Here is a 25,787-nt window from a genome sequence, read left to right on the forward strand (position 1 = left end):
CAACTGGATTCGGAGAAGTGAAGCCTTGCAGAGAAGCCCAGGGTGGTCACTTTGAGCAATTGCTACGAGTTTCACTTTGGTATGTCAGATCCTACGCCAGTTCTGCAGCGTATTGACTTAGGAGTACAGTACAGAATCGATGTAGTATTTGGAGTCTCGATAGTTCGATATGCTCTTAAATCCGAGCAGAAAAATTGAAGTAGAGGTAACAAAAGTTATGAATCGAGGGTTTCAGTGCGCGAGTGCCTTGTACGTGGTGAAATCTGAATACAACACACGGAAGACGCGCTTGTTAAAACGCTACACATTGACCTTGTACGCAGTTCAGTAGTTCCTCAGTCCTACCCTGCACCTGGTTTGGGTTCATTAAGTGTGTTCGAGCCGTTTATATTCTTTTTGTCACTATGAATTAAAGCAGAAGACGCATTATGTTCTTAAGGGCCGATGATCTTAAAACAGCAATCATCATCATCATCATCATCATCATCATCATCATCATCATCATCATCATCATCACATTCTAAAAATCAATAAAATGCTTGTTTTATATTCATCACTACTGAAATAGGAACTATAATTTAACGATCAAATTATGAAGTTTGCCTAGAGTGTTTTTTAAATTACAAAAGTCAATTTAAAATTTATTTCAGTGTATGGCAATGTGTATGATTTTGTTCTCTAAACTGTTTTGCTGTAATGTGTAACATAAGTAAATTTTCGTGTACACAGGCTTTCTCGTGTACGTCCGTAAATCCGTGTTTTTCGATTCGAGATAGTCCTCTTACCGTCCACCTAGAATTACGGAGTCCCTACTGTACGTTGGTTCGTTCTTTCCTACAACAGAGTGTTACTATTACGACTGTAGTTCCTACGACCATGCCACTCTTAAGAGTGTTACTAATGTGAGCCTTGTTCGGCTATGTCCTACTTGACTACGTGGTTTCCGTTACCTTCGTCTTCTTCTTCTCCTCCTCCTCCTCCTCCTGTTACTGGAGCCTCTATGTCTTATTCAGATGTATTCTACCGGCATAGTCTTAACACGCAGTAGCGTAATCTGCCGCGATTTGTTATTAGCACCATCATATTAAAATGTAGGATGTAGCTTTGGCAGAATCCTCTGAGATACGTTCGACATCTGTGAATTGTGTATAACTTGATAACTCATCTGGTACTCATGAAAGCGACCTTCGGCCTGGGGTCAGGTTAATAGCTACAGGTCTCTCACCTGTAACCTTGTTTATGTTTCTCAGATTTGTTGATATGTATATTTGATGTTTATTTACAAAACCTGTTTGTCACACATCTCCCCCTCGTGCCAATTACAATATGAGGTTACAGCTGACTCATCCCCAAGAGCTTTACCTGGTTCTGATACTACGCATTATAATCGGTACTTAATTACTGCGAACGATGTTGCCTCGTGTGACGTACATTCCATCTTGTTTCCTCCTAAAACACGCATATTTTACTATTTCCTTCCAAGCCTTTCAACTCCTAATAATAATAATAATAATAATAATAATAATAATAATAATAATAATAATAATAATAATAATAATAATAATAATAATAATAATAATAATTGCTTTACGTCCCACTAACTACTTTTACGGTATTTGGAGACGCTGACGTACCGGAATTTTGTCCCACAATAGTTCTTTTTACATGCCAGTAAATCTACTGACTCGAGGCTGACGTATTTGAGCACCTTCAAACACCACCGGACTGGGCCAGGTTCGAACCTGAGAAAGTTGGAGTCAAAAGACCAGCACCTCAACTGTCTGAGCCACTCAGTCTGGCAGGAAGCACGAAATGTAAGTACGTTTAGTTAATTTAGTTGTATAACATGTCCATTATTCGTCTGAAACAAAACGTTCGATGTGCTTCAATAATTCAATTCCGATACTACTTATTTGGACATCCTATCCCATGCATGATTTCGTTGACGTAAAGAACTTTGTTTACATACATGTCAACACGACTTTGCCTTCTTTCTTCTACCTTTACGCAGTGCACGACTGGTATCATACCGTATTTCACGTCCCGGCGCGCCTATCCCAGCCTTACGCTCCAATAATTATATCACACGCTCGTACAGATCCCGCAGCGACACAGGTTTCAGGTCATTTCCATACTCACTAGACCATGTGGCTGATGACCACAGATATCCCAATCCCCTAAAGGACGTAACAACAAAAGAACTAGTATTAACGCTGACAATTCGCTAAATATCCAGGGTCCGAAACCGATGTCCAGGGTTGTCTGAAGCCCCTAAGACGGAAACAAAACACTAACAACCACAAAACCAGTCTGACGAGAATGTTACGGAACATGCCATACCCTAGTAGCAGCCTTCAGCTGTTATCGTAGCTCAGTTGTTCTTAAAAATAAAACCAGTTTAGCAAGTATGTTATGTAACATCTCGTGGCACTGCATCGGTAGCGTCCAGCTTTTGCAGTAGTACATTTGCTCTTAAACAGAAACAGAAACCTGTTTGGCGCGGATGGCGCGTAACTTGCATGTTATCGAAGGAAAGCTATTCATTCACAAGAACAAGGCATATTACCTATTCTAAAAACATCGTATCCCTTTGCTCTCGAACGAGGATTACTAAATGTTTGATATATTGTGGTTCGTAACATCGTTCCGTGTTACTACAAGACTTATCTGCACGTATACCCCTAACACTCTGTATACGAGGGCTGTTACTTTATTTGCGGCAACATTGTTATTTGTACACCAGAAAACTGAAACAGTATTTCTGGCGTATACAAACACGATTAGATGGTACCCAACTTACCGCAAATTATGGTACATAGACTCGTGCTGCGAAGAATAGCGTCGTCTGTGAGAGACCGGTCAAATGGTTAATCCGCACGAAGTAAAAATTGCGTCAGAACTTCAGCGATGTGAAGACAATGGTGCAGGTTGATTATGGTCAGTAAGGCTGCTGGCAATATCTTAACGCATATCCTGCCCCAAGAGCAGATCGTCAATTCACAGTATTGCTGTTTGTTTTTGGAACATCACCTGCGACCAGCGTTGCGCAAGAAACGACACTTTCTGTAGACGCCTCCCATCACTTTGCAGGTGAACTGCTCCATCATTGCCCATACTTCCAAGATTGTGATTTTTATTTGGTGCTGAATATGACGGAAACGCTGTTCCCGAAATTTTGCAAGTGAAACACCACCCCATAAGTACTATCCAGAGATGAGAAGCTGCTACAGGAGCACTATAGCTTCAACATCGATGGTAATGGGTTCTACACAATGCCGAGGACTGTACCGAGAGTCTGTAGACGTTTTGTATCGACTGTAATTAATACACACTAACAATAAAGAAACAGTCTTCTCTTATCTGATATTGTATGTGCCTTAAACTAGTGAATTCTTTGTCGCAGGTTACCAGAATATGAAAGTTATGATATACTATTTTAGTTAAACATATATATTTCAAACTATGTATATTGCCCTTGATAGAATGGCCAGCGTTGAGACCTTCGGTTCAGTGGAACCGGGGTTCGGTTCCGGCCCGGTCGAGGATTTTAATCGTGGTTAGTTATTTCCTCTGACTTGGGGACTGATTTTTTTTATTTGAAACAACACACTCCTCCTCATATTTACACAACCACCACCACAGAAGCACGCAATAGTGAATTCATCCCTCCATAAATGGTTGGTGACAGGAGGGGCATCCGATTGTACAATAGCGCCAAATCCACATGTGCGGCGCAATTCACACCGTCGACCCCACAGGGGTGTGGAAATGTGGTTGTAGAAAAGGAAGAATATTGTCGATTAAGTTATCGTACCCACACACATGCCAGTGTTACAAGATAATTTCAGAACTGAGTGGCTTTCTGAGGCAAAAATAGCGGGTTCTATTTCGGGTCAATCCGACTGTTAATTAGTTAATGTATTGAACCCATGAGCTTACCTTAAAGGGTTCAGTATTTTGCTTTACGTCCCACTAACTACTTTCACGGTTTTGGATTCGCCAAGGTGCCAGAATTTAGTCCCTCAGGAGTTCTTTTACGTACCGGTAAATCTACCGGCACGAGGCTGACATATTGAAGTACCTTCAGATGCCACCGGACTGAGCAAGGATCGATCCTGCCAAGTTGTATTCCGAAGGCCAGGGCCTCAACAGTCTGAGCCTCTCAGCCCGGCAATCCTATTTTATTTGAAGGTTGGAAGATTTACCGGTACATGGAGGAACCCTAAGGGACAATATTTTCACCACTTCAACGTCTTTGAAACATGCAAATGTAGGTAGCGTGAAGTACAATTATCATCAGCAGCATCATCATCCTGCTCATCAGTTGTAACTTTATTGAAGAAATAAACGTTTTACACACCGTCACGAATAATAATACATACAGTGCCTGTGACAAAGTACTTACCTCCTCCGTTTTGGTAGCAAATATAGGGGAAGCGCCACACATTTCCAAGGTCCACTGCGAAGCCGATAACCGCCAGCAGGAACTCTACCTTCTTACTCCACGTCTCTCGGGGTAGGTCGGGAGTGAGGCTGACCGTGATGACCTTGGCAGGAGGGGTTATCTGTGGGGGTTCTGCGTGCCCCTGTTTAGTTTCTGTGCCGGGCCCAGGTCCCTCTTGGTCCTGATCCTGGTCCGCCTCCTGCTCGTTCGTCATGGTCGAACCAAGCGCGCCGAGCAGCTGCGCCACCTGAAAATTGGATACAGATATTCACAGTGAAAGCAGAATAGCATGCAGGTAGTCCACTCAGATGCATACAGCATGACTCAGTTCTTAAACATATAGTTTGAGGTATATACAGCACAGTACTGTAATAGATAAGAGCTGGATTATTATTATTATTATGCTCATTATTATTATTATTATTATTATTATTATTATTGTTATTATTATTATTATTATTATTATTATTATTATTATTATTATTATTATTATTATTATTATTATTATATCGGAGGTACACCCGCTCCGTGCATTTAAATTAAGCGCCTTTTAGAAGACTATCTATAACATGATCAATGAAACTCATTTCGGAAGAAGTTTGAACATTCATCAATAGATATCTCTACTATCGACTTAGGTGCTCCCTCTGATGAGAGGATGGACAATTAGTTTTCAAGAGAAATTTTGTAAACATTGGTTTCCTGAACTGTGTTGTTTGTAGATTGTTTTTTGTGTTCTAAGGTTATCAGCACTTCTATCTCTTCCCGCCAGCTTAAAATTGTAGCAATAGGAAATTTTGTACATTTATTTACGTAACCAATCAGGAGTTTTGATATTTATTTGATTGTCCAAAGGAAATTGTGGGTGTGTCAGGGCTTCTGCCCAGAGAAATCTTGAACCTTCCCCTCGGCTATAAAAGCTGGGACCGTTTGGGCCATGTTGTCTTTCGATCCCCCCAGTCCTGCAGTAGAGTGTTAGTAGAGAAGGCAGGGGAGGGCTTGCCTCGTCCATCTCCTGAAGGTCCACTAACTCAAGGTAATGGCAGTCATATTTAAATCATGTAATAGTCTCAGAAAGTTAACTCAAAGGGGGGGGGGGTTAAAAACTCTTTCTTAATGTAATTAGGCCATGTAAATTCTACAACTGGTTTAAGATCTTAATTTAACTTAGGGAATAAAGAGTGGGAACCCTCTTATACTCCCCTTCAACTTCGTCTTGAGGTGACTATGATTTCGTAAACTTTAAATTTATTTCTCGAAATTTGAACTTTCTCTCCATCCAGTCACCTCCGTAGTATAGGCTAAGCCTCAGTAACTTAGGGCCATCATCCCAAATAGAGTTTTAGGTATTTGTCAAGTGTGTTTCAGGGAAGTGAAGTGTTCGCCTCCTAAGATTTTTATTTTCGTCCAGTACTTTAACCATTTCTTTCTTATCTAAGACCATGGTTAAATGGGTACTTGTTACCCCTGTTAAAGTTAACTTCCATTATTCATTTCCATTTAATTGTAACTTTTGAGCAGAGAAGACAAGTGAATACTGATTGGTTTTGGTAAAGTGTAGATTGTGCCTTCAAGAGGCCTGAACTCGTAAAAGTTTGGAGAATATCTCCTAGACGCTCTTCCTACTGTTGTTAATTTGATGATGATGCTTGTTTAAAGGGGCCTAACATCGAAGGTCATCGGCCCTGTTGAAAATTTTGGAGCTCAGTTTCCTTGAAGAGTTTTCAAGGGAGCAGTAGTGCAGTTGTAACTGGGGAGCTTCGAGCTCATGTTGTTATGTTGTCTGTTCTAGACTTTTCTCGAACTCATGAGCTAAACTTTTGTACCTGGGTAATTGTTATTGCTTAACAAAGTGTAAAAACGGATTTTTTTGCTAGTGGCTTTACGTCGCACCGACATAGATAGGTCTTATGGCGACGATGGAATAGGAAAGGCCTAGGAGTTGGAAGAAAGCGGCCGTGGCCTTAATTAAGGTACAGCCCCAGCATTTGCCTGGTGTGAAAATTGGAAACCGCGGAAAACCATCTTCAGGCCTGCCGACAGTGGGATTCAAACACACTAACTCCCGGATGCAAGCTCACAGCCGCGCGCCTCTAACTGCACGCCAACTCACAAAAAAAAACGGAAAACCTAGGAAAGAAATATATTCAGAATTTTAATGTTTTAAAATACTATTTTCTATATTATCTATGCTATCTTTTCTATATCCACCCATTCATGCCCGCACCTTCTTTCGCCTCTGCGTTCCACAGAAACCCCGGAATTATTATTATTATTATTATTATTATTATTATTATTATTATTATTATTATTATTATTATTATTATTATTATTATTATTATTATTGTATAGTATATGCTTAAATATATCAAATATTAGTTTTGTCCTTTATCTCCTTATCTGACGATTGTTTTTATCGAATAAAGATATCCTGAAGACAGTAAAGTTTTACATTCGGACATAGCCAGGTGGTCACGCTGCCATGCTTTGTGTCTACTCACCGAACCTCACGTTTTTGCGCTCAACTTTCACGCGTAACCTGTACGCATTCAAGTGGCATTTAAGATTGGTGTAACTGTCGTAACCTATTATAATTTTTACTTAAGTATTTTTTCTTTTCGGTTCCCAGGCTGAAGTTTTGGCGTCGTAGCTTTCGGTTCACAGGGCGATTTTCGGCAGGATCGGGGATATCAGCCATACCTTGTCAATTCCTTTGGCTCGGAGCTGAGAGATTGTGCTTGATTATACACCTCTTCAAACACCCACAATACACATTATCAACGATCACATAGACGTACAATTGAGAATCTATACCTCCTCATAGATTTAGTGTCAGGAAGTCTATATTGTCGACATACTCGCACCCATGGCCTCAACAAGGGGTGAGAAAAGTGGCGTTAGAAAAAGAAGAAAAATGAGAAGTGCTAAAAAATTCCCGTTCATTCTTTTATCTGTTTCTTACATTTTTTCTTGACGTCTGTGCTTTTGTCAATGCAGGAAATTTATGAAGAACTGTATACCAACGATGATAGCAAACTACAGACCCAAGTCGATAGAGTTCATCCCTTAGCTGCTTATTCCTTTCTTCCTTTAAACCTCGTATCAGGCTAATACTCCGTAGGATTGAAATGCAGTAGAGGATGGATAACATCAGTGTGTCTGAACTAAGCTTATAGCTTGTATTTTCCGGTTATTGTAGCAACATATCGAGGAACAGCCGTAGTCAGATTTGGCCTACCTTAATATTTATTTCCTGGAAGTGTTTGACAGACTTTCGCGACAGGTGTGCGAGAAGCCGGTGCTTTCAAGATATCCTGCGATATGGAGAAGCAGCGTAAGACCGGAGTTACCGCCCCACCCAAATTCGATCTCGAGTGGCTTGTCGCTTTTGGAAGATGGTTGAGTAGATTACTGTCTACTTCTACATCTTCCCCTTACTAAATTATTATTTTAACTATTATTATTATTATTATTATTATTATTATTATTATTATTATTATTATTATTACTGTATGGTCAATCCTCTCTTTAGTTTTCCTATACTGTGCCGGGGAAGGAGAAAGATGAATTTATGGTACTTTTTACGGTCGGGTGCCCTTCCTGACAGCAACCTCAGTTGAGGAGCTAATGATGAAATAAATGGTGGTGAACGAAATTGGGTAAGGAGAAGGAAAGAATTGGCTTTCGCCAATTAATAATAATTGTTTCAGCATTTTCCTGGAAGTGAAAATGGAAAACTACGTAAAACTATTCTCTGGACAACTGGCGGTAGGGTTCAAACCCACTCGTCTCCCGTATGTAGAGCTTGAATCCATAGCTGTAGCGGTTTTATGACAAGATTATTGCTTTTACCGTTTTTGGAGGACGAAATTTTGTTCCGTAGTTCATATCACCAATCTAGTTTCACGAGGCTGGTGTATTTGAGTACTTGCAAATACTACCGAACTGACCTGGGATCTAACCTGAAAAACTTGGGCTGAGAAAGCTAGCACTCTACCGTCTATGCCAAACAATCCGTCTAAATTATTGAACATTAGTGTCACATAAATTTACCTAAAGGACACAAGAAGCGACAATATCTACCCCAGCAGTGGGGAGATTAAAGTACCGAGTGGTACAGCTGCCTCTATTCACTCAGTTTTACGCAACCCGCAGATTATAGCCTAACCTAAAAACATTGACCTTGGCTATTCACAGCGATGCCCGGTCTTACTACACTTTCTATAAGTCGTTTATTCGTATAAACGAAATCATCATTAACAATAAAATACCCAATGATTGTAAGGAATTGTGAAAATTCTGTATCACAGAAACTTTGTGTACAGAGAACATGATGGCTGAATGACTAAAAGTACTGTTGATATAACACTGGCAATCGATAGCTCGTGGTACCCGAGCGTCCTTGAAGTTAGAGGAGGAAAGTGGTGCTCGTTAGTCAGAGGTTCGAGTCCTATATAGGACGATTTCTTTATTTCGTTGTTAAATGCTCGTGTGAGCCGCGTTGTGGAAGACAAACCTAAATCATGATCAGTTCTCATGTTGCAGGTACTCAGACGTGTTCATTTCTAAGTAGCTCTAGAAGAGCTATTTGCAGAGAAATAAGCTTTTACCGACAGAGGTGCAATGGGCTTGTGCATGGCCATTCGATTAATGAAGGAAATTTTCAAAATGTCCACCTCATTCCTTAATGCATATCTGAGTACGGTAGAGGTGAGTCATTCTTGCTTGCTGCAGCGTATGTGGTGGAAGCTGCCTGCACTTTGCTGTAAATATTACTATGTGTTGTTTCATGTGCTCTATGTATGCTTTTTTCTTTTTTGCTAGGGGCTTTACGTCGCACCGACACAGATAGGTCTTATGGCGACGATGGGATAGGAATGGCCTAGGAGTTGGAAGGAAGCGGCCGTGGCCTTAATTAAGGTACAGCCCCAGCATTTGCCTGGTGCTCTATGTATGAAGTCCAGTCGTTCTTCGAGTCGAACGTGCGAAGTTGCTTGGTTGAATGAGTGTGTCATAATGCTGACAGTAAGTGCAGTGTGCTCCATTCGTTGTAGCCGTCGTCATATAAAAGTCGCATGTTATTATCCCTTTCTGATGTATGCTTTCTTTCTAAAGGTGAAAAGTGACTTTTGAGAGTTAAGGAAGTTAAACCTTTACTACGAATGCCTTAAGAGTACAAAAATAAAAATGAATAGCTCGCAGCTAGATTCGAAGTCTGAATACGTCGCAAAAATCACATGCTGGCTGCGATGTAGCCACTCCAGAAGAATAGGTCTCCTATCTATTTACTAATGGAACAATGTACGATATCACTTCTAAACTGATCTTTTATATTCCAAGTTCTGAAATCGAATGTGCACAGCTTGCTAAAGAATCATGTCTTTCTTAAGCCCAGATAGTTGCAACCGTTCCCTACGAGTAGAGTATGTACCTATTACTTGGTTAAATGAGTCCAGCATTATGTTTCAGGTGGTATTCACAATGAATTTGCCCGTAGTCGGTGCTTACGTGGCGATAATTATTATGTCTGTTTATTTTAACTTCCTTGAAGAATATTTGAGACTTCAGAAAAGTCAAGTCTTCGTAAAGGATGCCTAGAAGGGTACGAAATGAAAATTTGAAAATGCACGACTCAATAAAGTTTCAAAACCTCATTGCTCCTTGTAGCATATCCATGTGCATCTAACGTGCCTAATTCCGCGCAGCTACTTCCTGCCGGAACGCCTAGCTCTTACAACTCTGTATCCACTAGGAGAGCGAGAGTTCTCGCTTCGTAAAGTTACTGATGTGTTATAGCCTTATGGTCCAACTTTATTGAACGCTGTAACGGTAGTAATTACATGGCGTAAGCTATCACATCTGCTGTACAGCATTTGCGTGCTTTAGATTATAAAATACTTTGAAAAACGCGTTTCTACAAATTTCGATGTGATGAGACTATACAAAATGGCAGTGAGTTGACATGTCTGTAGTTGATCCCAACCTATAACGTTTTCTATGATACCGTGACCACCCTTTTCTGTCAAAAGATAATGGATTCCTGAACCAATCACGTGCGCTATTCTATACGAAAAGCTAAAGTAGCGGCTGTGGTTTGTAGAGTACAGTAAAATTTCGTAAAAATGACTGGAGTATTGGACTCCGCTCTACATAAAATGGCACATTGTCTTTGAGATGGGTCTAACTTACTGCCTCTTGTACCGTTTTTGCATTGTGCGGAGAAGTCTATATGGGACTAACTGCACATACCGGGCGACTTGGCCGTGCGGTTAGAGGCGCACAGCAGTGAGCTTGCATGCGGGAGATAATGGGTTCGAATCCCACTGTCGGCAGCCCTGAAGATGGTTTTCCGTGGTTTCCCATTTTCACACTAGGCAAATGCTGAGGTTGTACCTTAATTAAGGCCACGGCCGCTTCCTTCTAATTCCTAGGCCTTTCCTATCCCATCGTCGTTATAAGACCTATCTGTGTCGGTGCAACGTAAAGCCACTAGCAAAAAAAGATTGTTGTAAAATGTTGCACAAGATAGGACTAAGATACATTTGTTTCCTAGCTGGTTGCGTATGTTTGGGAAAAAAATAGGGGCAGCTGTACCTCCTGGTATGTATGGCTTGTTTCAAGGTCATGGTAGAGTGATATGAAGGGTGTGTTCCTTGTAATTTGTAATTGAAGATTCCGAATTTAAACTCGCAATACGTTTGAAAAATAGAAGTATGCTCACGTTATTTAGTGCAGCAAATAATATAGAAAGACATACGTAACTTTAGATCTTATATTCTACGAAAATTTCCTGACCCAAAAAGTGATTGGTTGAAATTTAAATCTCTAAGCACAAGTACTAGTTAGTGCACGAAGATATATCTACACTTCCTCAACAACAGCAAAACAAGATAAAGAAAAAGGCAAAGCCATCTCCCTACAGGCCATCGCCTGGAGGAATCATTCGTAACCTCGGCACTAAGTATGATATAGTGGTTAGCTCTATGCCTAGATATCCTTGCCCCCAAGGAATTAACCTGTGTTAGCACTGTGAAATTCAAGGCCGCGTGGCTCTCCAGATGTAGAAATCTCTGTTCTAAGTTTTTTTGAATGCTTGACTGGGAATCAGACCCTGAGCCTTCCGGGTGAACCGAGCTCGCCTTTATTGCCTCAGCTATAAATATCGTACATCGTCTCTGCGCCTATGTGAAGAAATACTGATCCGCAGCACATGTATCACTTTCGAAAATTCGTTGATATGAACCATAGATTACAGAAATATTCTGAAATATTATCTAGGCACAACGACGATATATTATTCTTCCAATAATAATAGCAAGTTTAATTATTTTTATCTATTCATTTCTTCATAAAGGGCACCTATGCCGCGGCTAATATGTGTTGAATACATACCATATATACAAATAGCAGAATTAAGAGATAACAGAAAATGTTAAGCACACACAGAATAATAATGTTAGTGACTTTACTTCCCACTAACTGCTTTTACGGTTTTCGGAGAGGCGGAGGTGCCGCAATTTAGTTCCACAGGAGTTCTTTTACGTGCCAGTAAATCTACCGACACGAGGCTGACATTTGAGAGCACCTTCAAATACCACCGGACTGAGCCAGGATCGAACCTGCCAAGGTGGGTTCAGAAGGCCAGCGCCTCAACCGTCTGAGCCACTCAGCCCGGCAGCACATGTAGAGGAGCAATGGATTTACCTTATACAATTTGCATAGTTCGGATAACATAGATATTCGTAACATCTTATATAAATACTTTATATGTTTGTGCTTAAATACAGAAAATGACGCAAACAGTTGAATATGTTCAGGAAGTGAGTTACACACATGTGCAGATTACTACCATACGCATTTGTTGCCATATTTCGTTGAGTTATTTAAGTCAATGTGAATTTTATTGATACCTTTAATATTGTGTGAATGAATTTCAGAATTTGTCCCACAAAGTATTGGAGTGAACGAAATTATTTCTCGATTTATAAACCATCACAGCTGAAGCCTTCTGACGTAAAGCCTCAAGTGAAAGTATATTACAATGCTTGTATAGATAAGCTGATGGCGTCAATGTAAGTAGCTTAAAAAACACTTTTAATGTTCTCTTGTGTAAAATTCCAACAGTCTGAAGTAGCTCTTTACTGCATCATGCCCAAACAAGCACCATATAACGTATACGACTTTAAAAAAGAGCGTGATAAACATTATTTAGTAAAGCGTTAGTCAGTTTGTACTTTTGTCTATTAAGAACGCCAATGGCTGGTGTAATTTTATTACGTATCTCCTGAACCTGATCACTCCAAGAGAGGAATTCGTGAAGAATTAATCCTAAAAATTTTGTAGCCCTAGCTCTAGGTATTTTGCAGTCATAAATTGTGTGTAATGTAAAGAGAAAGCCTGCATGCTGGTTTATGAAATATAAAGTAATTTGTTTTATTTTAACTATAATATTCGTTAAACATTTCCTTAAAAACTACTTGTCACTTTCTTAACGTAATAGAACTTCGTAAGTTTACTGGTAAAGAGTCCAGTGGAAAACATATCAAAGACAGCCCACTCGGTTTTTGTGCCAGAAATTGTGCAATCTGTCCGCTCTGTGGTGTAGTGGTTAGTGTGATTAGCTGCCATCCCCGGCGAAATTTGAAAAGTGGTACGAGGGCTGGAACGGGGTCCACTCAGCCTAGGGAGGTCAACTGAGTAGAGGAAGGTTCGATTCCCTCCTCAGCTATCCTGGGAGTGGTTTTCCTTGGTTTTCCTCTTCTCCTTCAGGCAAATGTTGAGATGGTACCTAACTTAAGGCCAAGGCCGCTTCCTTCCCTCTTTCTTGTCTATCCCTTCCAATCTTCCCATCCCACCACAAGGCCCTGTTGAGCATAGCAGGTGAGGCTGCCTGGGCGAGGTACTGGTCATCCTACCCAGTTATATCCCCCCGACCCAATGTCTCACGCTCCAGGACACTGCCCTTTAGGGGGTAGAGGTGGAATCCCTCGCTTAGTCCGAGGGAAAAACCAACCCTGAAGGGTAAACGGATCAAGAAGAGGAAGAAGTAGTTAGCGATCTTTCGTGGAATCTTTTTAATGACTAAGATACTAAATTAGAACATTTACGGACATTTATATAGAATCGGATCACGCCAGCTTGGTTTAAAAGAAATGGATAGCTAATGAAATGGTATCTTACTTCTAAGTCCGTATGAATTGCATTACACTATCTCATCCGCAGAATTATCCCATACAACAAATGGAACTTTTGAATACAAGCGTTTCAACCAGGAATTAAAGCACCTATATAAATTAGGTATCTTAGTTAGACACAAAACTTTATGGTGAAAGCTTGTTTTCAGATTTCATATCTGCAATTCGCAGGTTAATGAAATATTTAATTTCATTTTGGAGTAATCAGACTTCAAACCAGTAATGTTAGTCTTAACCTTCTTTTTGGTTAAATTTATAGCACTGAAAAGTCAAATAAATAGAGGGCAAAGTGGTGCGAGCGCGCACACACACGCCTCTATATTCACTTTCCCGCATCTCTACCAGGCGTAGGTCAGAGCAGGAAACCTGAGTTGAAACTTGCTCTGGAGTGTGAGAGCGAACAGTGTTTACTTCATCATCGTGTACAATCCCCCACTGTAAATGTAAAACTCTTAAAATTCCGTGCGTTAAACTCCTGCTGTTTAAAAAGTTCACTAAATTTACCGAAGCATAAATCGTAGGGATTTTTTTTCCCTTTAAACTTCCGTTTTGGTCGTGATGGTGGATGGATGACCCTGAATTTGAGTCTTGATAACAAACAAATTATATTAGTTTAAGACTTGATAGTAGACAGAAAACCTATGCATATGATCTTTATGATGAATAGAAGATCTGTTAATTTGTTTTTGTTGTTTTTTCTGCTTCTTGGTTTCTTTCCCTAGTGGTTTAACGTCGCACCATCTGAGACAATATTCTGGTGACGATGGTGTAAGGAAAGCCTAAGAATGAGAAGGAACTATAGCCTCGATATTTACCGGGTGTGAAATTGGAAACCAAGGAAAACAACTTTTAGGGCTACTGATAATGAGATTCGAACCCACCATTTCAGACTGCAAACTGACAGCTACACGGCTCGAAGCATATACCAAATCGCTCAGTAATTTGGGTTTTGGTGGTTGACATATAATCTGTTAGTTTAGGTCTTGAGAGGGAACAGATGTGAGCAGAATATTTGTTACCTTGGATCTTTGCCCCAAACGACTTGGCTGCATGGTACTGGGCTATGTAGCAATGAGGTTGTTTTCGGGAGGTAGTGTGTTTGAACTCCACCATCGACAGCCCTGAAGATGATTTTCCGTAGTTTCCCATTATCATACCAGACAAACGCTGGGGCTTTTCCTTAATTGAGGCCAAAAGCCAGTCCTAGTCTGATCCACTCCCATCGTCGCCAGAAACCAGTTTGAGTTAGAGAGACTATAAATCGCTAGCAAAAGAATAAAATGGATCCTTGCGCTGGACAGAAGAATCACTCATTTACTTCTTAGTACAAAAAAGAGGCGAATGAGAGTAAAAGTGGACGAATAAGAGTTCTACTTTTTTAATCTAGCGATCACCCGCCCCTAAAAGTTGTATGGTATTTCAAAAAAGCAGTTACAATTTCAAGGCAATCAGAGAACTTCCATATCCTCAAAGAGGTTATGAACGAATTATACAAAGAGAGGTTTATTTCTTTGGAACTGATACCGACGTTAGACCTATTCATGAATTTATATTACAATATACTACTACTACCTGCCTGTAAAGCAACACTGCTACTATTCCGTCCCTGGTGGGGATGGCAGTCTCCTAGACGGTAACGCTGACTCTCAAGCCAAGGAGAATAGTTCGGTAATGTGATCTGTAAAGAGCCTCCGTGGCTCAAGCAGCAGCGCGCCGGCCTCTCACCGCTGGGTTCCGTGGTTCAAATCCCGGTTACTCCATGTGAGATTTGTGCTGGACAAAGCGGAGGCGGGACAGGTTTTTCTCCGGGTACTCGGGTTTTCCCTGTCATATTTCATTCCAGCAGCACTATCCAATATCATTTCATTTAATCTATCATCCATTAATCATTGCCTCAGAGGAGTGTGACAGGTTTCGGCAGCCAACACAATTCCTATCCTCGCCACTAGATGTGGGCTTCATTCATTCCATTCCTGACCCGGTCGAATGACTGGAAACAGGCTCTGGATCTGTAGAGAACGTGAGGTGGGTGCGCCGACGGTCTATATAAAGGGCTGTCCCGACATTCGCCTTGGTGCAGGAGAATGGAAAACCAAGGAAAACCATTCTCAGGACAGTCGACGTTGGGAACCAGCTCCTCCGCCTCCCGAATGTAGAGCTGCAAGGCTGCTGTTGAGCCGAAGTCTACTCGGTGAACCGTTCCAATTTCCTTGTTCCTACCTATGCTTCTCATTAGTTACGAACAGCTTTTTAGTTGTAGACATAAGAAGGTTGCAACGTTGAGTTTTTAGTTGTAGACATAAGAAGGTTGCAACGTTACGTTTAGTAGCCTTACTGTTAAAGATGATCCAAATTAAGGTCTTCCATTCACAGCTAGAACTTAGGACCCCTCTTATACATTTTTACAATTAAAGCTATGAAGACGGGGTAACTTTTTTTGTTATTGGCTTTACGTTGCACCGACACAGGAAGGTCTTATGGCGACGATGGTATAGCAAAGGGCTATAACTGGGAAGGAAGCGTCCGTGCCCTTAATTAAGGTACAACCCCAGCATTTGCCAGGTGTGAAAATGGGAAACAACGGAAAACCACCTTCAGGGCTGCTGACAGTGGGGTTCGAAACCACTATCTCACGAATACTGGATACTGGCCGCACTTAAGCGACTGCAGCTATCGAGGTCGGTGGGTGTAACTATTATCAACACCTTTTCCTGTTTATGAAATATTTTACCATTGAATCCGTACGTCTCCTAGGATGTTCCTCTTAATACATTCGTTCCTCAAGCCTCCATCATCTATGTTCACTCGTAAGCACAGCTTCATTCGAACAAGCCTATAAGTGTTGGGTCGTGCTGTTATGTCTGTTACGTCCAGATCGTGATTACTTTAAGTCTTCAATTTACAAAGCGTGTTGGCTGCGTGGTGCAGGTGACGTTGCTGTGAACTTGCATTCGGGAGATGGAGGGTTCGAATTCTAACCATCGACAGTCCTGAACATGGTTTTCCGTTGTTCCCCATTTCCGCATCGGGCGAATCCTGGGGCTGTACCTTTATTAACGCCACGGCCGATTCCTTCCCTGTCATAGCACTCAGCACGCAATGAGTGTTCAGCGGGCTGCTATAGGGGCAAGCACAATACGACCGAGCAACGGACAGCATTTGCAGGAGAGGCTTCATGCGTGGCTGATACATGCAAGAGAATAGAAAAATTAGGATCTGACACAGTCTAGTGCAGTCTGTATCGAGCTAGCAGTCTACGCGGTGCGAGTTGTATACTGTAGCTATAAGCTTGCTTTCGGATTGGTTCAAGACTCGCCGTAGGCAGCTCTGGTGCGGGCTTTCTACGTTTTCCCGTTTTCACGCTAGGCAAAGACCATGGTTGCTACCTTCCCAGCCATAGGAATCCCATGGTCACCGAAAAACTATATTAATTCAACACCGTTAAAATCATTACGAAAAGGTGCAGTTTAGGAAAATAACAATTGAGGGCCGTTTTTTGCAAAATTCAACAACTAAAAAAGTAAAAATTCCAGGAAACGCATTTTATTGATTTTTTCGAAAGAAAAAATATATATTAAACTGGAAATTCACTTATATTAGAGCATTAAGACAAAAGTTATTAATATAACGCACTTGTCAAAATAATTATTAACAAAAGTAGAAAAAAAGGGTTGAAAACTGTGAGTTTTCTGCAAAATTAAACGTCTACAGGAAAAAATTACAAAACTAATTTCAAAGGTCATATTTCACATGTTATGCAGAACTACACATTGGAAATCAGTAGATTGGCTCGTTTGGTTATTCAGCATCATTACTGTCTTCACTTCGCTCTGGGCAACCGTTCAACACTGCAGAATAGAACAGATTTGCCTCCTCGAAAGATGAATCGAATTTTATTGTTCCATAAGTTTCTGAACATCCTCCCTTTTTTAAACATCGACTTGATTTGATAATCTGATAGGCATTGTCTTGTCCATACTTTTGAAGTTGTCTGTACCACACCTCAGCAACAATAGGATCACGAAAATAATTTGTTTGAACTTTGCACTGAACACGATTTTTTGATTTCACATACGTTAAAACCCGCACTGTTGTCATCTTGATGGGTAACTTGTGTTTCTAAATCATTCTGCTTGCTGATTTCAAATCGTACACTTCCCAACTCTTCTCAACAACAAGACAACGCCCGTGCTGATTCAGTACTTTGTGATATTGAGACGGCACTGATATACACAGTTCAAACAAATTAGGGGAACCTGTCTATGAACGTATGCCATGCTCCACAAAACAATGCCTCACACCCAGGTATATTAAAAACTAAACCTTTTTTCTTTACCGTTGAAGTATACAAGAGATCATCGAGGGATTCGCGTTCATTTTCAGAACACAAACGGAAATGTCCAAATAGGGGCGAGAACAAAGTGATAACATTATTCCAGGGGGGATTTTTATCACATTTGGAGAGCTTCAATATGGTGTATGTCCTCCACGAGCATTTATTACAGCTTGGCACCAACGTGGCATGCTCCGTATAAGTCGACGGAGGTCACGTTGCGGTATCAAGTCACAGTCCTCAATGAGAGCCTGTTCGATATCTTGGAGAGTCTGTAGTGGAACAGGACTCCCACAAACACTTGTCAAGCCTATCCCACACATGTTCTATGGGATTAAGGTCGGTACTCACAGCTGGCCATTCCATCTCTTGAATGTCTAGTGCTCGCAAGACAGCTTTGGTGATGCGCGCTAGATGACCCCTGATATTGTCGTGCATGAATACGACTTGAGGGTCAACACCGTATGCAGAAACCTACACATGCTGTAGCATTATCTGCTCTATGTACCCTGCAGCTGTACGATTACCACGGACGACGACAAGATCTATGCGGCCATCAATACTGACGCCACCCCACACCATCACAGAACCTTGTCCGAATCGTTCGCCTTACTGGATAACATTTGGCATGTACTGCTTACCACGGCGTCTCCATACACGTTGACGTCCATCACACTGTGTCAGGAGATATATGGACTCGTCTGTGAACAACACAGGTCTTCATTGGCGAAGTTGACAGTTGACGTAAGTACGGGCAAACGGGGCACTCGAACAGGACGTCTGGGTCGTAGGGACGCTTCTCTTAACCTGTCCCTTACTGTCTGGTCAGACACCGTGACTCCAGTAACCCTCCTGCGGTCTTGTTGCAATTCTCTGGCAGTTGCTGAACGACTCCGCAACGCACAGATGGTCAGATATCGGTCATCGTGTGGGGTTGTCATGCGTCTACGACCTTGTCCAACCCTTCTTGTAACCTGGCCTCTCTCATTGTAGCGATTCCACAAGTGTTGAATAACTGACGCAAGACATTGAGATCCACAGCAACGTGACGTAAATTCCATCCTTCCTGGATCAAAGTGATGGCCCTTGTCATTTGAACATCGTTAAGATGTATCATAGGATTTGCTGGTTTACGTACAACGTGCTCAAATGACTGCAGTGGTCTGTGTACCTCATAACGGCACACGGACGCACCGCTATTCACTTTGATTTGAGGGGTCACCTGACAGTTTAATGCATGGCTACGCCTACAGATGGAATATAACTTCGATTTGTCATACCCTGAGTAGCTAAGGTCTCAAGGTATGCTGCATGACCATTGGAGCCCCATCTACAACTTAACGTTCACATACCAGACGTTACAAAACATGTTACCCTAATTTTTTTGAACTATGTAGTTTACACTTTTCTCAGTTCTTTCTCAGTATTACCAAAGGAGAATATAATATTGCCAAAAGTAAAAAACAAATAATTCCTCGCAAATATAAACAAAATCAGGAATAGAATGTAGATTTTGAGCTTTTATCGTTCTTTTATTCCCGTATATGTGGAGTTTTGCATAAACACCTAACATTTGAAGCTCCGTTACAGTGGTAGATGTTCAGTTTAGCTACATTCTGATGAATAAGAGAGGAATCAATTGCACTCAACTACACGACCTCACACATAACTCGTTTGCGGAAATTTTGTAGTTGTTGAGTTTAGGAAAAGTGGTCCTCAATTAGTGTCATCTTTTCAGAGATGATAACACGGGTGCTTAGCCTGTTGTATACAATGAAGTATATTTCGGTAAGAAATTTATGACCTCACTGAAAACATAAAATTTACTTTCACGAATATGGACATCTCGTTCATGAAATTCGGCTATTTTATGTATGCTTGCTTAGTAATTTACAAACTTGTACTTTCTTACTTTGTAAATAATATAGTATATGCGCGTTATGTATGGAATATAACAGTATTGCCATCCTTTCACGAATAACTTCTAAGTAAAGAGAATATTGTGGTTAGGCTCCTAGAAATTACAATTAACACTCGGTTTCTTATCAGTCGTAGTAATAAGGACCAACATATTTTTTAACTGTACATATCTGACGTGAGGCCGTGAGTTTCTGGGAGGTAAGGTTGTGCCCCGTATTGTGACAGAGAGTGAGTTTCAGTGAGCCTAAACGAGGTTGGCGCTGGAGTACAGTTTATATTACACAAAAAGTGCTCAAATTTCGTGGCTGACTGGTCAACTTCTTGGCCTTTGATTCACGGGATACCGAATGCTATTCCCGGCCGAATCACGTGATTTTAATGGTTAACGGTTAATTTTCCTGACTTGGGGACTGGTTGTTTGTGCAGTCCCCAATATTCCTGCAATTCGCACACAGCACTACCTTCATTCCGAACATTACTCAACAGTTTTAAAAACATGACAGGCTCTGTTCATGTCATCCGAGAATCTGTCTCACAAGGACTGCAACAGGCTAGTAATAGCCACACGTAGCTAATAATAATAATAATAATAATAATAATAATAATAATAATAATAATAATAATAATAATAATAATAATAATAATAATAATAATAATAATAATTACTTTCTTAATCCTTTTACCCTCCAGGGTTCCAGGGTTACTTTTTCATTCGGACTCCATGAGGGATCTCACCTCTACCGCCTCAAGAGCAGTATTCTAGAGCGTGACATATTGGGTCAGGGGATACAACTGGGGAAAATGACCAGTACCTCACCCAGACGCCTCACCTACTATGCTGAACAGGGGCCTTGTGAGGAGATGGGAAACTTTGGAGGGATGGACGAGGAAGAGGGAAGAAAGCGGCCGTGGCCTTAAGTTAGATACCATCCTGGCATTTGCCTGGAGAAGAAGTGAGAAACCACGGAAAACCACTTCGAGGATGGCTGAGGTGGGACTCGAACTCCTCCGCACCCCTCCCCCCTCTCTGCTCCGTTGACCTTCCGATGCTGAGTGGACCCCGTTCCAGCCCTCGTACCACATTTCAAATTTCGCGGCAGAGCCTGGAATCGAGCCCGGGCCTCCGGGGGTGGCAGCTAATCACACTAACCACTACACCACAGAGGCGGACTATAGTAATAATAATGATAATAAGAAGAATATTTGGAATGAAGGTAGTGCAGTGTGCGAATTTGCAGGAATATTGGGGACTGCTCAAACAACCAGTCACCAAGTCAGGGAAATTAACCGTTGGTTTTCCGTGACACCAAGAAAATGCTGGAGCTATATCTTAATCAAGGCCATGGCTGCCTCCTTCCCACTCCTAGCCCTTTCCTATCCCATCATCGCCATAAGACCTATCTGTGTCTGTGCGATGTAAATCAACTTGTTAAAAAAATAGTATTACATCTAACAAGTGCTGCGGGAAGTGCCATTATTGTGGTAACCAGCGAAGCTTCGACTTACATGTAACGGTTGACTTGTTCCTATCAGAGTATTTGTCTGAAATGGAAATGGGCTACCACGCATAACAGCTTCACAGAGGGTTTACGAAAGAATTTGAACCCACCGGGGAGACGGGTGATAACCATACTGGTTAGAGCCTTAACGTGTTGATCTGATGTACGCCAGTGTGAAATCAAGCGAAGGCTGCGAGTTTGACGTGTTCTATTTGTTAGCTACTTGAGAAATTAGACATGTCAGAATACATTTTATGTCGTCATATCTGCGTGTATGAAATATCCCTCCATATTTCTATGCTCCAAGTTTATCGCAAAGGAAAGCAGAAGTCCGAAATGCACTGTCCTTGGAGGAGGAGCTGCAGTCCAGACTCATTCCTTGGAGGTTTGTTATACAGGACACAAACGTCCGATGTACTCTCGATGGCCACATAAACACTGTCGGCTTGGAAATATTCAACAGAGAATGACACACACTGATGAAAGCTCGTGCAAAACCTGAGAGATCGGGTTGACTCACGTCGTAAAGATCAGAGTTAGCTGAAATAGCATACCTCCTCCCCCAGCTGTACAACACTTGCCGGCACAATATTTGCTCGCGGCCATGGCAATTGGATGTGGCCACTAAACGTTCTCTGCTCAAATAGTCTCTCGTGAATAATTCACCAGCCAACAGCCAGTGGGGTCGTTTTAAAAGTCCACTCAACGTGATTTATACGAAGAGCTGCACGTCGCCCTCATTGTTCGAGTGGTCGGTTCTTGCAAGGGGCGACCAGAGCTTTTTACTACAAAACAAGGATCCAATTAGCAAATCTGATCCCCATTACTAGCAGCATTTCCCTCCGTTGTTAATGCATCTGTCATTAGCTTTCTTTGGCAAGAATTAACGCCTAGTTACAACTCTGTCCTCTTGACTCTGTAGAATTCAACTGACATCCCGTTTCCCAGCATTAATACGGAATCATATTCTAAACAGCTGACGAACATCACAGGTTCCACTGCTCATACATCAACGTGATAGGTCTAGGAATGTAGGAAGAGTTTCCACTGTTAATTAATGATGTCTTAATTAAAATACATGCAAGATGGATACATGTTCAAATAAGCACACACAGGCAATTGTGAGGAACATTTGTAGATACATCAGTCATCATTAGGAACCATTAAAACGAGTCTCCACCAATTCCTGATTACAGATCTAACAGAAGAAAGAACTTAAAATTACGTCATTCCCTATTATTTCATTCCAGTAGAAAGACTGGTTTTATTCCTCCATCGTCCATTCTTACGATGCTTTCCAAAGATTTTCTCATGTAGATCCAGGCAAATACTGGAATATTGCCTTTCTCACAGGCTGATACTTCTCCTATTCCTTGTTTAATATATTTCATTATTTGCTTTTTTATTTGAGTTATTATCTTAGCACAGTAACTGAAAGCAGGCTTAATAATTTACTTTCGATTTATACTCCTTTCAATTTCTCTGAAATATAGTAATCAAGTAATATTTTCTATACAAGATAAGTAATGTATTATTGTTTTTAATTGTTTGGAGTAATGCATAATCGAAGTATAATAAATTAAATTTTCAAATGGATAGCTATGCCATTAGGAATAACAAACCCTCCTCTATACTTGCGACAAGGTAGAATAGACTACGGTTTGTGTGATTTTGATAGTTACTATTTTAAATTCTACAAGACAACTCACAAGATTAAGTTTCTTCTTCATTATACAGTATATTGTTTGCTCTGTTGGTATCAATCAAAATCCCCTTAAGTGATTTCCATATTTGTGATACTATAACGTCTTCAACGGATTCCTTTATTACATGTTGAATATTTTATGACTGAGACTATAACTTATTTTGGAATAATTGTTCCGTCCTCAATTCATTAAAAAATTACAATATAAGTTAATTCTTCTCCTGAAAAATTTGTTTAGTTTTAAGGTTGATTTGTACACCAACAAAGATGACATTTTAGATATTTCGTATTCATAAATGCACAATGTTTCTGCCTGTTGAATATTGTGTACAGGTGTGCTCTTGTAAAATCATTAGCCAAGTTAGCTCAGGGTGATGAATCGCTAAAGTAGAATGTTTAGTTTTCAGTAGAAAGAATGGTTTGATTCAACCATCGGCCATTCTCACAATGGTTTCGTATTGAGGATCCAGGTAAACACTAAAACATTAAGTTCATTGTTTAAACTTACTGTTGTAGATAATGATTATGATTTTGACTCGTTAATTAATCAATTAATTAATTTGTTTCACTTTGAGGTATAATTCTGTTATACATTTTCTTTTTAATGCTAGTTTACAATTTTATGCATATATTGGTTCGGAAAGACTGAAGCAACTAACAATTACAAATTAATGAAATAAAATAATGGCATTCTGCAAATTTAGAGCTCCTGCCTTACGCTTTAGTTGGTATTAGGAGCAGAACAAGTTTTATATTATTGTTGATAATGAACTGAAGAGAAGCTACACATCGTAGATGCTGGTCTATACATTCCCTGAAAGTGTGTGTATGTAAATATATAGTGAATTTAAAATGTTCTCCTCTTTGTAAGTTCATCACTTACCTGTCTTCGTTACAACATCATGTAGTTTAATAGTAATGCGAACGGTAGCTTACTGAACTGAATCCTCTTTGGTTCCGATAATTATACTACACTTTTTACTACTGTACTGCACGGATGAAGACCCAATGAACAGCTCCAGGACCTTCACAAAGTCCTGCCACTATATTGCGTTAGCGTTAATCTTTCATCATTTCGAAGGTATTAGAGCTACTGGTTAAGTCATTTTCCTGTACCCACAACTGCACATTTCTTCTGTGATAAAAGCGGTTGAATTTTTTAGGTACAAAAATCCACAGCCGACACGGCATGCAAAGGAATCTTGGTGTAAACAGTACTTTTTAACTTGGAAAATGTATTTTGTGCATTCTAAACAGTCTATCAAAGCATTAAGTATCTGGCCACTCGAGACACCGATTCACATTTGTAATAGGGAAGAAATTAAATGAAACTATTAGTTTAAATTTTAAGAGATGTCGGGATTTTGTCCCGCAGAAGCTCTTTAACGTGTCAGATACCTTGAAATTCAACTGATCTGACTTGTTATTTTGTGAAGAGGAAAATAATGATTTACTGACTGCGCCAATGAGGCAGCGTCATAATATAAGGTATAGTTCCTATTAGCAACTGTTATTATTATTATTATTATTATTATTATTATTATTATTATTATTATTATTATTATTATTATTATTATTATTATTATTATTAATTGCCCCCGAGGAGTGCGATAGGCCTCGGCAGCCGGCACAATTACTATCTTCGCCGCAAGTCGGGGGCTTCATTCATCCCATCCCTGACACGGTCATTGAGTAGAAAACAGGTTGTAAGTTTTTCATTGTTTTCTGATTCACTTTCATTATTCTTATTCATGTCATTGGTTCATATAAGGGACCAGAATTTACTTCATGATTTACTATTTGTACCCAGTTTTCAAGTGAATTACTTTACCGCAGGATGAGTCCATCCAGCTTCAATATCTCATATCACTCTTAAATTCATGGTAGATTCAGAAATCAGATCCAAGCTATCAGGTTATTATTATTATTATTATTATTATTATTATTATTATTATTATTATTATTATTATTATTATTATTATTATTATTATTATTATTATTATTATTATTTTAAAGCGTCCGACATACATACCCAAACGATACTATTCTGGTTGGAGGAAGTTTGAAACTTAATTTAGTTTTTTTCGATTAGAGGATGGCTTTAGAAGGACTTGCATTTTTGTAACTCCGCGCTATGCTATTGCTGATCCTAAATAAATAAATAATATAAGAGCCAGGATAGCAGTTACGTTTAAGAAGAAACTCTGAGTACTGTGTGGAAAGATTGTAGAACATACATCCCTTACAATGAATACGTGCACTGATTCACAAATACTGGACAATTCGGGAGCAGAATTTCAGTGGCATCAGTGTCTCAGTGTCACGGTGCTTGTCATGCGCCCCTATTCGTACTTTCCACGAAGGAGCTACTCATTCAAACAAACAGCTAGATGCGTATCCATCGGCAAATTCTGGGGCTGTACCTTAATTAAAGTCACGGTCGCAACCTTTCCCATCCCTGCGTCACCAAAATCCTTCGATGTCTCCGTGCGACGATAAACCATTAGATTTTTTTTCTTTTTTTGCTATTTGCTTTACGTCGCGCCGACACAGATAGGTCTTATGGCGACGATGGGATAGGAAAGGCCTAGGAAGAGGAAGGAAGCGGCCGTGGCCTTAATTAAGGTACAGCCCCGGCATTTTCCTTGTGTGAAAATGGGAAACCACAGAAAACCATCTTCAGGGCTGCCGA

General features: G+C 40.4%; 1 protein-coding gene across 1 annotated transcript in view; it reads right to left on the reverse strand.

Annotated features, from left to right (window-relative positions):
- Nucleotides 1-25,787, reverse strand: part of SerT (Serotonin transporter) — a 1,090,530-nt gene that overhangs the window by 578,717 nt on the left and 486,026 nt on the right. Inside the window, exon 2 of the mRNA XM_067141695.2 lies at nucleotides 4,406-4,691. Within this exon, the coding sequence (XP_066997796.2) occupies nucleotides 4,406-4,658 (253 nt within the window). The 5' untranslated portion in view covers nucleotides 4,659-4,691. The remainder of the gene's footprint in view (nucleotides 1-4,405; nucleotides 4,692-25,787) is intronic.

Source organism: Anabrus simplex, chromosome 2, assembly GCF_040414725.1.
Source record: "Anabrus simplex isolate iqAnaSimp1 chromosome 2, ASM4041472v1, whole genome shotgun sequence".
Classification (NCBI taxonomy): domain Eukaryota; kingdom Metazoa; phylum Arthropoda; class Insecta; order Orthoptera; family Tettigoniidae; genus Anabrus; species Anabrus simplex.